The sequence below is a fragment of the Euprymna scolopes genome, chromosome 3, assembly GCF_053919585.1.
Source record: "Euprymna scolopes isolate OS-2025 chromosome 3, ASM5391958v1, whole genome shotgun sequence".
Taxonomy (NCBI): domain Eukaryota; kingdom Metazoa; phylum Mollusca; class Cephalopoda; order Sepiida; family Sepiolidae; genus Euprymna; species Euprymna scolopes.
In genome coordinates, this window is record NC_136484.1 from 76,712,546 (window position 1) to 76,728,282 (window position 15,737).

Consider the following 15,737-nt stretch of genomic DNA (forward strand, 5'->3'; position numbering starts at 1 on the left):
TAATTCATTTTTGTAACATCTTACGTCGCCATGGCTCAGTACTTGTTACTACTACTACTACTACTACTACTACTACTACTACTACTACTACTACTACTACTACTACTCATCATGATATTATCATTAGTTTCTCTATCTCTTACTAGTAATCTTGTTGGAGTTACCGGTGATCTCCCACTGGTAAAAATAAGAGTTTTGTATTGGATTCGATTGCTAGCAAACCTCTTTAAATTTTCCAGTACTTCTTTCTTTCCTGGAATCTGAGTGACAGTAAATCTCTTTAAATTTACTCTACTCTCTATTTCTTTTCATCACCATTTAACTCTCTAAATTTATTGTACTTCCCCTTTCACTATGGTAACTCACTTGGGGTTCCCGGATCAGTCATTATACCTATTAAAGAGGTATAACGATCAGAGTTTTTTCTAGAATCTGAATGATAACAAATCTCTCTAAATTTCAAATACTCTTCGCTTCTTTTCAATGTAACCAACTTGGTGTTCTCGCATCAGCCATTACCAGTAAATTATCCCAGAAAAAGGCCAGAGTTTTTGGGAATCTAAGTGACAACATATATTTTTAATATTTCAGTACTTTTTTCACCCTTCACTCTTCAGAAATTGACGAGAATTTTAATATCTTTAAGCATTGCCAGAATTATTTCGTTTTTTTTATCATTTTCTCATCGATGTTTATCAGATAGTTTGTATCGCTTGTCGCTTTCCAGTGTTCCTTTTTTATTTCCTGTAAATAAATTATAATTTCTATACGTTTTATTTTGGGGAAGGAGAGGATACAAGTAAATGAATACTTACACTTTTCTCGTGAACCGATATGGAATGAACATTTTCATGGCAGTTTTGTACTTCCAATCATTTAAAGTATATCTCGTTGATATGGGCAGATTATGAGAAGTCTCTGCCGTCCCAGATATAAGACTGAATCTAAAACAGAGAAGAAAAGAGTTCATTAATATTTTCAGTATTTTCCGTATATTTGTATAAAGGATATTAGGAAAATCCATGGCATAACTTGGAGATTATGTTCCATATGGAAAACAGATTCTCTTTGCGCGGGATTACTTTTATAACATCACTCAATTACTAATTTATTTTCATTCGGGATTCATTTCGTCCTCAGCATGGTATTTAGTTTCTGCTTGTTATATTGACATACCTGTATTCATCTGCTGTATTATATCAACTGAAATAAAAAAGGGCAACATTCACAAAAGAACTCCCACCGATCATGACGCGCGGATCTTTCCTCTGGGACACACAGCTTTTTCATGGTTGTGTTGGTGTATGTGAAAACATCAGACCCAGGTTTCTTTTGCACGTGATCACAGGGATAGTGTTTATCTGTCTAATATGTTGAAATAACTTATTATGTGGTAAAGGTTTATATTAAAAAATAGTGAACACTATCAATATAATAGTCTGTTTCTTCTTTCCTTAGTTAGTCCATACGTTACGCTTTGAAAAAGACTAAATAAAATTTTTGAAACGCCAAACTGCTCTAAATAAGGCTAATTTCGTGAAATTTTACTTTAAAAAAATCCAATCTGGCAACACTGGACAAGAATATGAGGGTGAGCTTCCTTTTATATAGCCTCGTTTTTAAATAATAATAATAATAATAATAATAATAATAATAATAATAATAATATATTGTCATTGTTACAATGGTGTCAGAAAGGAACTCATAGTAGAAAGAAGTCAGCGACACATTATGTAAAAAGGGGATATTGAGTAGCAAAGAAATAAAAGAGCATTTGGGAATCTAAGTGACAATATATGCTGGACTGAAGAAGCAAATTTAAGTGACTCTTACAGTGTGATTTTATTATTTGCATTGAACTATGTAGCACAATATTACTTTTTGAGGACTTAATTTATCTCATTTGGGCCAGTTCTATATTGAAATTACAATAGACACTATTTTCATAGAAATGTTAATAAACCCATATTTGTTGCGTTTTATTAGTTTTTCTGTAAAAAATTATAATTTTTTTCAATCGCTAAAAGTACTAGAAAAGTTTAGAAAAAATGAAAACTCTGTCATATTTAACCAGACATATTTGAATAACAATTTGCTATATATATATATATATATATATATATATATATATATATATATATATATATATATATATATATATCAAAACACGTCTGATTGAACACGCTTGAGTTCTTTTTTTCTGATTTTGTTGGATATCTTTTCAATTCGCCGAGCGGTCTTGTTTATTTCGGTTGGCATGCTGTATATTATGTGTATATTATGGCTCCCAGTATTTATTATTTGGCTATATTCTTCTCAAGCGCTTTCAATTGGTAACATCCGATTGTCGAATATGACCGAACAACAACTACTGTGCGCCAAAATGTACAACATGCCAGCCGAAATAAATAAAAAAAAACACTGCTCGGCGAATTGAATATCCAACAAAATCAGAAAAAAGAACTCAGTCGTGTTCAAACAGACGTGCTTGAATATTGCCTTGCTGGCAATATATATATATATATATATATATATATATATATATATATATATATATATATATATATATATATATATATATATAAAACTTTCTATCCATTTCTGTAAGTTTAAACTTCAGTCCACCTATAAATTCCGATGAAATTGGTACTCTACCTCATCTCCTGGGGTGAAAATCCAATGGAAACAGTAATGTAAATTTATTATGGGCTCAATAAAAAATTAAAAAATTATATATATATATATATATATATATACTTGGTTGACCATAGCTAAGGTTATTAACTTACAAACTCTTAGACAAGAAAACTAAACTTTCAAGTACCCTATGCCATAAAAAGCCAAAAGTTAGGTTGGATGGGGGAAGGGGAAAAGAAAAAAGATGTTTATTATCTTCAAAGACCTCACTCATCCTTTTACCGTTTTTGTTTTTTTTTTTACTGCCACCCAGGTTGTATTTTAACTTGATAAACGAAATAGAAAAATGTATTTGGTGGAAATGTCACTTTTGAAGGTAATTCTTGGCCTGAAGACGTAATCCCCCAACGTGGGTGATTACAGAAACATGTATGCACATATGTAGCCATTAATGTTTGTATAAATAAAATTAATATACCTGCTCTGTTCACTCATTGAGCACTATTTTGGTAGACACATGTTGTTTCATTGGATGTACTTCTAGGAAACTAAACTCTACTGGCTATATATATATATATATATATATATATATATATATATATATATATATATATATATATATACATATATATATATATATTAGGCTTGAAACCGACGGTACCAATGTTATTCTGACCTTCTGTACAATTTTAAATAAATAAATATTCAGCTCTTATATTGAACTTTTTCATTGTACCTATTTACTATGCCTCCCAACGGGACAGAGTTAGACACCAGGGTCGTTTTTTAACGTGGAGAAAAGGTACAAAAATAAAAATTGTTTCAGTCGTGAAGGATTTCTCCTCCACCGAAAGAGAACAAGAAAATGAAGTGCAGCATCTGAAGAACAGATACTACACTTTGATCTTGACCATTGTAATCGAGCACTTTGATGGAATTATTTCCCCAAAACAGTGAACATATATATATATATATATATATATATATATATATATATATATATATATATATATATAGTGCTAATGCAGAAAGTGATCCGCGCTATTTTTTAAATCGTATTTCCACGTTTAATTAAAGTTTTATATGTTCTTTTTTAATTCAATTGTAAGATTAAAGTATAGAATAGGTACAAAACACCCTCCCCTCCCCAAGTTAAGAATGGCTTTTTAAATAATAACGTTATTATTTCTGCACGGATCACTCTCCGCATGAGTACCATATATATATATATATATATATATATATATATATATATATATATATATATATATATATATATATATGCGTCTGTGTGTCTGTCTGTCTGTACACGAATATGGTATACCATTATACTAAACTTACCACATGATAGAAGAGGTATCAGGAATCTGAAACGGGTATGATAAAGAGAAGCCCCAGGGGGTACTTATAAGGGGGAACCCTATGGACGCTGACACAGTTTAGCGTAGATCTACTAAATTTGTCAGGAATGCCCAACTTGCGAAAGGGGAAGTTTTGACGGGTTACTCCGCTCTTTTCCACCAACGGAGGTGGAACTTCAGTCGGCTATTGATAACTGGAAACTCTGTGCATGCTCGCACCGTTTCATTTACATTCGTAGAGGTACCAAATATGGCAGGATAACCCACCATGAGATGGGAGAAGCTTTGACGGGTTACACCGTTCACCCTCACCAACGGAAGTGTCACTTATAACTGGGATTTAATCTTAGTGGAAATGTATTATTTTGTTTAAATAAAAAAAACACCTTTACTAAAGTTTAGATTACGTAGTTAGCGTGAGTTTTATATGTAACATTCTAATATTTTCCTTGTTTAAATGGACGTGAAACTTTCGGTGTAACATAATTTTTATATAATCTTGAAAACATTTTATTAATTTAAATGCAGGAACAGAAAATAATTAAATTCAAAAAGGGTAAAAATTATACAAATATTCACGATAGGAATGTACCGATGCACGGCCGGGGGGAAAACAGCACTCTCTTCTTCCCCCAAACAACCTGACGTCATTTTCAGACAACCTTTTGATTTTCTGACATTCGGGCTTCCATAGAATCATCGCTTACACGATTTCGTTTGTTTATGCGTAAGCGAAGCTAGAATCTCTCGCTTTTTGGGGCTAATTAACCCATTTTTGTACAAACAAGGTGCTTTTTATTTAATTCAATATCCTATGACTTTACTAATTATCTTTCAAATAGACACAGAAAAATAATATTTATCTTTCAAAGGATTTTACAATGAATTTATTTAACTTCAAGATTTAGCAGAATTTGTCAGCTTTCGAATGTCGCCGTGAAAATATTTTTTAATATAATTTTTTTTTCACGTGTACAAATATTTTTTTCCTTTTGGAAATCAACTTTAGCTTTTAAATACAATCAAAAAGTACAAAAAATTATGATAAACCGGCTTTCAAAACTATGCCCCCTATTTTCCCGCCATTTTTGCCCGTACCTAACTATTGTCAAAAGGAGACAACTTTTCGTGTTTGTTTTCTAGTTTTAGCACAAGCAACTCAATTTTGCAAGTTAACAAATTCACAATTTAGAAATAAGATACGATTATGAATAAAAAGAGTTAACACAATGAAAATAAAGGATTCATTATATTCCGTGATCATTCTTTGATAAATACTGAAAATTTCATTAAAATTTGTTAATTTTCTGATTTTTGGTGAATATTTAAGTAATGGTAGGAGTCAAAATTGTTGGAGACGCCCCTAATGAACTATCTCATGACGTCACTTCCTCTGGTAACATCACTTTCGGTATCGAGTACCGGTGCCCGGCCAGTCAGAGATTGGCACTCAGCCAGGAAGGTCGTGTGCAAACGCCCTATCGTTGAGGAATGGTATTTCTCAACTCACTTTGCCTGTAATTTATGTGAATACATGTGTTTTCCTAAAAATCCTGTGTTCTTTCGTTCTTATTACCATTTAACCCCATAACAAAAATGTTTATACATTTTGACCTCTTTCAGCATTCATTTTGCACGTACCTAATAGTTAATATTAATATTTGCATGTTTAACTTGTATTTGTCTTTATTAATATTTTTATTGCTTTGAGCGCATTTATGAAACTCTAGAAATTGTTATTCTACCATTATACTATTTATCGTAATGACCACATTTATTCATACAATTGAAATTGACACGGAGTTCATTACAAATTAAACTTGCCACGCATTAATTTACAAGCTTGACCTCCCTCCATATTTCGAAAGTGTGAACATATTCGTAAACTTAATGAGAAGACGCGAATATCATCTGCTCTCAGAATCGAATAATTAGATAAAAGTTTTTAAAAATCCTACAATTTTATTCCAATGGATTGTACATGTCATCAAAAGACATGAATTTTCCGATTTGTAACAAGTCTATGTCAAAGTAATTAAAGTCTATGTCAAAATAATTAAAGTCTATGCCAAAATAATTAAAGTCTATGTCAAAGTAATTAAAGTCTATGCCAAAATAATTAAAGTCTATGTCAAAATAATTAAAGTCTATGTCAAAATAATTAAAGTCTATGTCAAAGTAATTAAAGTCTATGCCAAAATAATTAAAGTCTATGTCAAAATAATTAAAGTCTATTTCAAAGTAATTAAAGTCTACGTCAAAGTAATTAAAGTCTATATCAAAGTAATTAAAGTCCATGTCAAAATAATTAAAGTCTATGCCAAAATAATTAAAGTCTATGTCAAAGTAATTAAAGTCTATGCCAAAATAATTAAAGTCTATGTCAAAATAATTAAAGTCTATTTCAAAGTAATTAAAGTCTATGTAAAAATAATTAAAGTCTATGCCAAAATAATTAAAGCCTATGTCAAAATAATTAAAGTCTATTTCAAAGTAATTAAAGTCTATGTCAAAGTAATAGGCCAACACAAACTTAGAAACACTGGAAAACACACAGCTAAAAGAGAGAGATGTACCAAAAAACATTTGTGTCTCACTGTTGTGTATGCTCACCCCCGTCTCTTTGGTTGGTGAGGAAAGTAGCAAAGGAATCTTCAATGATCCACATACAAGCTTTCTTCATGCCGCGCACACATTTCTAAACACTGGCGTGGATCAGGCGAACAGCAATAAATTGCTACTCACATCTATACACGCACTAATAGAACAAGGTAAGGGAACACATGCACAGTGCTACGCTGTCAAATACTCACATACATATATTACTTACATACGTATATAACTTACACACATATATCATTTACATACGCAAATTATTCACATTTCGAATATTTTGACTTGTGATTAAATTTTTTCTATCAAACACGAATTTACATAAATGAACATCTACTGATTGAAAGTAATTTATATATTCTTATCAACATGTCTATTCTCTCCATGATTTATTTCTTGTATATATCCACTTTATTTCTTCATTGATACATAGACCATAAATATCATCGTAAACTAAATAACCAAACGCAATAAAGACGAAAATATAAACAGAACAAAATACATCAAACAAATGGAAAATATATAGAAAGGCACAATGAACTTATGTATCAAACTTTCATCTCTTATTAATGGTAAATTATTTCCACTTGTACTAAAATACTATGTAAGCAGATTAATACTTTTTTGATATTACACACAGGAAGATAATTACTTGAATTGGCAATAATAATAATAATAATAATAATAATAATAATAATAATAATAATAATAATAATAATAATCAGAAGGAGAAGAAACTGAGTAAAAAGGAAGAAAAGAAAAGTATCATCATCATCATCATCATCATCATCATCATCATCATCATCATCATCATCATCATCATCATCATTTCGGAAATATTGGATGACTAAATGGAAACGTGGCGCCAAATTAGAAAGATAAAAAAGAAAAAAGTAATGAACGATAATATCAATTACCTGCCAATATCCAATTCAGATTCAATGCTGGGCATTCTTTCAATTTTTTTTTCAGCCTCACTAACTTTATACCTGTCTGGTGGCATTGTGCTGTCGTTGTTGATAGGTCGATTCTAAAAAATACAAAAAATACGTATATAATATAGTCTGTCATCAGATTTCATAGACATTTAGAAATTAGACATTGCATGCAGATGCAAACTATATAAGTAAATGAACCACTTATGTAGAAAGATTAGTTGATCTTCACCCCACTTATTTATGAAATATGAATATAGAAAAACATCTGTTCTATTAAAGTCGATTAATATATTATTATTTACTAGTGTCTACCTTCCATAAAAAATTAGAAACTAATTATGCCTCGCCAATGTTCACACTTGCTATTTATATAAATATATTATTAAAATATTAGTATAGAATTATATCAGTAATTTTATTTTCCATGCATGAATTATTATCGTTATTGTTATTATTATTATTATTATTATTATTATTATTATTATTATTATTATTATTATTATCATTATTATTATTATTATTATTATTATTATTATTATTATTATTATTATTATTATTATTATTATTAATATTATCATTATTATCATTGTTACTATTAGTATTGTTATTATTATTGTTGTTATTATTATTATCATCATTATTATCATTATTATTATCATTATTATTATCATCATCATCATCATCATCATTATTATTATTATTATTGTTGTTATTGTTATTATTATTACTATCATTATTATTATCATTATTATTATTATCATTATTATTATCATTATTATTATTATCATTATTATCATTATTATTATCATCATTATTATTATCATTATTATCATCATTATTATCATTCTTCTTCTTTTTCTTCTTCTTCTTCTTATTGTTGTTGTTGTTGTTGTTGTTATTGTTATCACATTTTGTGTCTGGCTGTTGTTATTGCCGATTTTATGCTGATAAGCAGATCATAACAAATGACTACAGACTATCAGCTTTTTTACTTTTCTCAGTCTTCCAGCACTTTTCATTAGATTCTGTCAGTTCCCAACACAAGTCAGTTTTCTGAAGTGCTCCAAAATTGCAATGGGTCTCAATTTCTCTCAATCTACTTGTCAAATCCTTTTGTCACATTCTCCAGGGCTCCCATCACAACAGGTGCAACTTCCACCTTCTTCAACACCGCAATGTTTTTACCTCCCTTTTCAAGTCTTGGTACTTTTCAATTTTCTCCTTTTCTGTTTCCTCCATATTCACATCAGTTTGCACTGCTAAATCAATGATAATTACCGTTTGTTTCTATTTTTGCAATAAAACTAAATCTAATCTCCTTGCTTCACATTCAATCACATTGGATGTTTATATCCCACCATAATTCCACATTATCACCCCCCACCCTCCACCACCCCTTCTGAGACATGCTTGTAACACATAGATGTGTTTACTGCGGATATTTTGTTTTCTTATACAATTTTGACCTTTTGTTTTCTTTTGTATTCTTTTCCTATTATTTCTTTCATTTTATTTTATCTACAACTTATTCTCTCAGAACTGTTAACTTCTCTCATCATAGCTCTGCACTTTTGCGCCTTTTGCTAGTATTCTTTGTTTGATTTCCCCTAGGACTGTTTTAATTTCCACTCTTTCCACTTAGTATTTTTCACTCAGTTATTTAAATTTCCCTGTATTCCTCGCACCCAATTGCCCTCTCAACCCTCTTTCAAGCAAATTCATTTCAATAATTTTTTTTATATAATCTTTTATTCTTCTTTTCCACTTCGGTTCATTTCTATTCTTTTCCAAATTTTGCAGCAACACAAACTAATCCTGCATTTCACATACTTCATTGTTTAATTTATTTTGTCTATCTGCATCTTTAGAACGTTCTGTCAAGTTTCCTAAACATAATTCCATGCTACCTTTTCATCCGTTTCCCCATTATTACCGATGTCCTTATCATTTGTTTTCTCTCCATTTCCTGCTGTTTCATCCACATCTTCCATTTCATTCTGTGTCCCTTCCTCATCTATCTGCACATTTTCTTTTATCATGTCACCCTCATTACCTCTACGTTCACCTGTCTTTTAATAACCCCCAATTACGGCTCTGATAACTGTTCATTCTTCAGTATTGCTCTTGCCTGATCACTCATGCGCTATTTTGTTAACTAATTCAACACTGTTACTTGAATAATAAGAGAAAATTGACTTATTACTACAAACTTTAACAAATAAAAACCAAGTCACGGAATGGAACACACACACACACACACACACACACACACACACACACACACACACACACACACACACACACACACACACACACAACAAACACACACACACACACACACACACACACACACACACACACACACACACATATATATATATAGATATAAGTGTATTTGTATGGTTTTTTGGGATTAGGGTTCCACAAACTTGGGGCGCAAAACTTATAACTTACTTCTAAGGCAACTTACATTAGTTGCAATTCAATTTCAACTTCCTATTTCTGATAGATTGAAAGTAGTCAGAAGACGGACAGACACATTTCTCTCATATTAGTATAGATTAAGTTTGTTTATGTTTTATTTTGTTTTTCTGATGTTTTTATTATTGTCTCTGGCACAAAAAATTCAAGAGAAGAAAATCCACATGTGATTATATCTTTAAGCTACTGACAAGTTATCGCATGATTTGAATGACCTACTTCAGACTGATAAGATGAGTATTTAAAAAAAAATCAACTATTTCTCTGAAGCTGACAAAGGTCGGGGCACCATTCATCCAGCCCTAAACTCGAGGATAAGGGTGTCAGGTGGACGGTAATACAACACCGTGATGATTGGTAATGATAGAAGTTGGGTGATATTAGATTATTTAAAACGACGGCTCCAAAAGTACTTGTTTACATTGGATGAAGGCAACAATGTCAGCCAGCAAGTATCCCTGCGACATTACATTTCACAGATGGGAAGTTCCAGGAAATATATTTTGATAATAGAATGTTTCGCCACTTATGAAGGCTAATATCCAGTCGATGGTTAATGAGATTCTCATTGAAGAGATCAAGAAGTAGGGAATCAGTCCCATAGTAGTGTGTTCCACACATGAAAAGCCCTTGTGAAGAAGCTCTATTTGTGGAATTTTAACCTGATGCTAGACACAGAGTAGAAGAAAGAAAAGTTTTTATATACTGTGGTATTCAAACCGGGTTATTGCTGTAAATGTCTTACAAGGGAAACTAGAGAACTTGAAACTCATTCAAGCAATTACAATACTATGCACAAATGCTTTATTTTACAATTTTTCACAAAAATAAAAAAGGATCCGATGAAGTGTCAAAATAACGCTTTAAAGCCACCAAGTAAGACAATCTTTTTGCCAGACATTGTTTCATGTGCAGCTGTATACACATGTATGCACATATGTGATGTAATGAGAAACCATAAAATATGTTTATCGACCAGAGACTGAGTGGGGGATACATTAATTCAAAAGAAAACACCCAGATAATTTTATTTTAGAGAAAACCACATAGTTAAAAAAGCAATTAAGTCAATTAATTTTACTCCTCCTATGACAGGTATACTATTTTTATTATAAGATCAAGTTATTTGAATCTGGATCCCTAACATGTGATATATATATATATATATATATATATATATATATATATATATATATATATATAACAACACAACAAACAATATGGCACTGCAAATTTTGAAGAAGACATTCCTTAAACATACGGGTTCCTGACATTGTAAAACTAGAACACCTTATTCTTATTCTTATGTTTCAACATTTCAATTATTTTGTTAATATTCTTTCTTTTTAAAATCATTTTGAGAAGACGAGTGTAATTTATCCGGAAAAAGCAAATATCTGTTATTTGTAAATAATATAAATTAATCTAAAAAAATAAATTTTCAATAAGACAAACCTATCAGGATCGAAAAAGCTCTATCTGCTTAAGAACAGGTAATTATAGAATAAAAATAAAAAGATAAGGAGCAAAGTTACATGAGAACTTTATTAAATTGTTGAGATAATCTCTTTAGGCAACATTAAATAAAATACTAGAAGTTATTAATAGTAATAGAGACCAGATTTATCTACCCCTTTTTTAAATAGTACATGAGTAATATGTTCCTAATTTCTTTGTTCTTCATTTCTAGAAGAGAGCTAAATTCTAGCAATCCCTGTGTAAATAGGCGCCATTTATTACATATAATCTATGAAGGGATTAAAAGGGCGTGAATGAGTTGCGTATGGTTAATAAATGAATAGAGAGCAAAAGTGTTTGCTACATTTTTTGTGAGAATACGTAATTGCGAGTAGCAGTATATGCGGTAAAAATGTAATAATTATTAAACGGAGACTCAATATATGCATACTTTCGTGGAACACGCTTTTGAAGATGCTGTAAGTTGTGAGTGCTAAAGATTTGTTTAGGAAGTGTCCGGTTATTTTCTCATTGAAACTGTGCATGCAGAAGAAAACTCGAACTTATTAATATAGTAAATTGTGTTTTAGCGTATGCCTTGCTATTTCAAAATGAGTTTATATCACATTCAAAGCAGAATTCGTGTAAACAAGTATCAAGGTAAATTAAGCAATTGCTAATGATCAGTTCCTAGAGTAAACTATTGAAGAAGAAAACAAAAAAAAAGCACCAATATCCAAATTAATGTGCTTATGACTTCAGTCAGTACTCAATAGAATATCGATTGAGTATAATTTGATGAGACCTACTCTTTCTCTCCTTCGCTTTCTTTTTCTCTCTTTCACAGACGTGATCTTGCTAGTTCCAGTCTTTTCTATAAATACTGTTATGGTATAGTATGTTCTTCAAAATTGACTGATCTATACCAAGCTTTTCGTCTGACTCATTGGTGTAGTTATCCATCAATTTACTGTATTGATACCTCATCGTAATGCAGCATTCCATTCCAGTCTTGAAATGTTGTTTCTTGTCGCTAAGTATACGTTCTTGTGTCCTGTGAAATGCGTCGAGTTTAATCTCTGGAGAACTCTGATTTAATTGATCAGGTCACTTTTTTCATAAGGTTGGTTAATGTGATAGTCTCGAAGGATTTGAGGTTTAAAACAATTTTCATATTACATTAACATGTTCATGTGAAAACTCTACTTGCTTTTTAAAGTGAAGAAGAGAACGATGTAGAAAAAAGTGCAGCTATTCAAGCCAGTTATTTTATGGCATTGGTTCGAATTGCAATATTTTGGTTATCAATTCTGTGTCTTCTTTAAAACTCATTTAAATTGATTGTTTATTCGTAAACGTTTGGAAGAGGCGTGGATGTCGTCAAGGGCGAATAATAAGAAAAGTGAGAAAAGTGGAATGATTATCATATCGTTTTACTCAATCTTAAGATCCATTGGCATCGGGCAGTGTCCAAGGCATCCCTCAGGTCTACATCGGAGAATGCGCTATTTGCGATATTCGACTCGTCGGTGCCACAGGGACACCGAACGTTCTGTACATAGCCTCACGTGCAAGTTGTTTCGTATTTTGGCAACCTTTGCTCAGGTCCGATTGAGTCCTACCCACTCTTTTCGAGGGAGTTCAGAGTCATCTGAGAGGTTTTCTTTGGCTCCGGAAGAGCTTCGTTGTTATTGTTTTTGTTGGAAGGACGCTGGTGTTGTTCGCCTGAGGCTTATGGCAGTGTTAAAGCTCTTGCTGGATGGTAGTCACTGCGATAACTCTTGGTGCATGTCACGCTTTGCTTTCACTATCACTTCTCGACGGATATGCGGCAAGACGGACATCCTGTAAACAATTGTCAGATTGGTCGATTTCAAGTTGCCGGTAATCATCCTGCATGACTTGCTGAGCTCGATGTCGATCTTTGCAGCAGGAGCAGAAAAAGCCCATGCTGCTACGCAGCATTCTCTGGTCGAGTAACACACGCTAAAGCTGACAGGCGTAGATGATTCCTTTTGAATTAGTTTGAACTCCACTCGTCGATTTATTTTTATTTCATGAGTCGCCGATGATTTGACTGGATTGTTAATAGCCCTTTAAAAGATCTATCTACCTCAATAAAACCATGGTACATCTTTGTAATATAATTAGGAATCTGTGTTTTAGTTCTCAGATTTGCGATCGACGATTTATCTATCTAATTTAGGATGCACACACCTTGATCAAACGTGTCACTCATCAAAGAGTTTTGCAGAAGGTTAGTACCCTATCTACAAAATGATAAACTTATTTTGATAATAATATGGCTTCGCAGATGATCATACATGTTCGAAAATGGAAAGACATAATTTCCTATGGCTACATGCAGGTTTCGTGTGCCGCATGTACAACCAATCATTTGATAAAACTATTAATACTTTGTTCTGTACGCGTTCCGACGTTGTTTACACGATGAATATTATCTTAATACTGTAGAAACTATTGCAATACGGAAGAGATTCGGTCTACCATCGATAAAAGACATCTAGCTAACTATGGAAATCTGTTTCATCACAAATTAAACTTCGTCAATTGATGAATGCTTCAAGCCAAGTTCAAGTATTAAAATAAAATTTACTGCATCAATAAAATGAGCACAAGTGATATCGTTAGCTCAATTTAGTATCACTAGTCTTAATAAAATCGCATACATGATCGTTCACACCTGTATACAATTTAGTATATAAAGAATAAAGTACAATAGGTCTTAAAGCTATAACTTTTTAAAATACTGGGGTTTAATTGGCGTTGACCCCCATGCAATTATCGCAGAATCACGTCTACTCTCGCGCGATTATGCAAATATATAATTCCCGGCCGCTATAAAGGCAGGTCGCTGGGAAGCTATCAGGCAGTATTCTGCAGATTTTGTGTAGGTGGTTCTGGTGGTTGGATTGTTCTTTGTGACGAACCACGTATCTGCGAGAAGCGAGTTTTCTTCTGTTTTTTTTTGTCTCCTTCTTCTTCTTTCTCTACGGTCATTACAGCCAAGAAATCCCTCTCTTCTAGAGGTGGGCGGTGCAGGACGAAACTGACTTTTTTCTATCGTTGTTCCTGATTTTTGCATGCTACATTTTGCTACAAATACTTTTAAAGACAAAACATAATCATATAATGTTATAAGAATAATGTATGGCCCTTTTTTAAATTAAAACACGAAAAAATTGTATTAAAAATCTAAAGAAATAAACGAAAAGTTACATCATTTATATTAAATCAAGCTACTTATTTGAGCAGAACTTTGAAAATTGAAAATAAGAAACGGTAATATATAATAATCAAAAATGTTTTAGTATTGAATGATGATAAATTAGTCTAAGAAGAATTAAACCGATTTTTTAATTGTAACTGGGGACCGAATCGTAGGCACTCAGAAGCCAGTCGAAGAAGAACAAGTATTGTCTTAAAATTAAGTTTGAACTATTAATTCTTTAATGGCTAAAATGTTATAATCAAATGGTTGTAATCCAGCTGTGAAATACAATACGGAGAAGATGACAAAAATTGGCACTTTGAACATGGACGAATTGTCGAACTAAAAACAATATCTTTCCGTGTTTCTGAATTTTTAGATGAATTTGTATTATTTGTTCTTATCTTTAAAATGTTATTCTAATAACATTTTCGGTCGATGTAACGTCCGAGAGCTTGTTCAAGGACATATTGTCTAAGTCGGGCATCTTTCTCTTGAACTCGGGAATCTGTATGCAATTTCGAACGAAGTCGTTTATTTAATTCAAGTTCCATAAGACATAAACGAATAGAAGTCTTCACTAATTCATAATTGCATTCTTGGCATCGCCGGTACTGAGCATTGAACTTTCAACCGCCATACGAGTGTCACTTATAAAAGAAATAACGACGACGATTGTACATATAAGCAATATGATGTAAATGCGGATGTATCTCAGGAATCTATCCTTAGACCTTTATTATTCCTAATATTCATAAATGACCTCACTCATGGCCTACTATACATACGGCCCCGTATGTTACATGAGAGAACACGTTTGTAAGAGGCCATTGTTTTTATTATGGAAAACTGTGTAAGCTTGAGCCGCATACAACGTTGAAAAATTCAAAGGGAAGTAACTCAAAAGTAATTTATATTAACTCTTGAAATAATGAATAATAAAATTTTATTTAAATATTTTTATATTATTTCATTCTTAAAATACATGTTTTTATCCATATAAAATGTTTTTCACCG

The 15,737-nt window shown here is 31.8% G+C and overlaps 1 protein-coding gene across 2 annotated transcripts in view; it reads right to left on the minus strand.

Annotated features, from left to right (window-relative positions):
- Positions 1 to 15,737, minus strand: part of LOC145256353 (ATP-binding cassette sub-family C member 5-like) — a 327,323-nt gene that overhangs the window by 249,661 nt on the left and 61,925 nt on the right. For both annotated transcript variants that reach the window (XM_080115176.1, XM_080115185.1), the window contains exons 2-3: positions 7,529 to 7,641; positions 816 to 944 (exon numbers count right to left, since the gene is read on the minus strand). In XM_080115176.1, coding sequence (XP_079971302.1) covers positions 816 to 944; positions 7,529 to 7,614 — 215 coding nt within the window. In that variant the 5' untranslated portion in view covers positions 7,615 to 7,641. The remainder of the gene's footprint in view (positions 1 to 815; positions 945 to 7,528; positions 7,642 to 15,737) is intronic.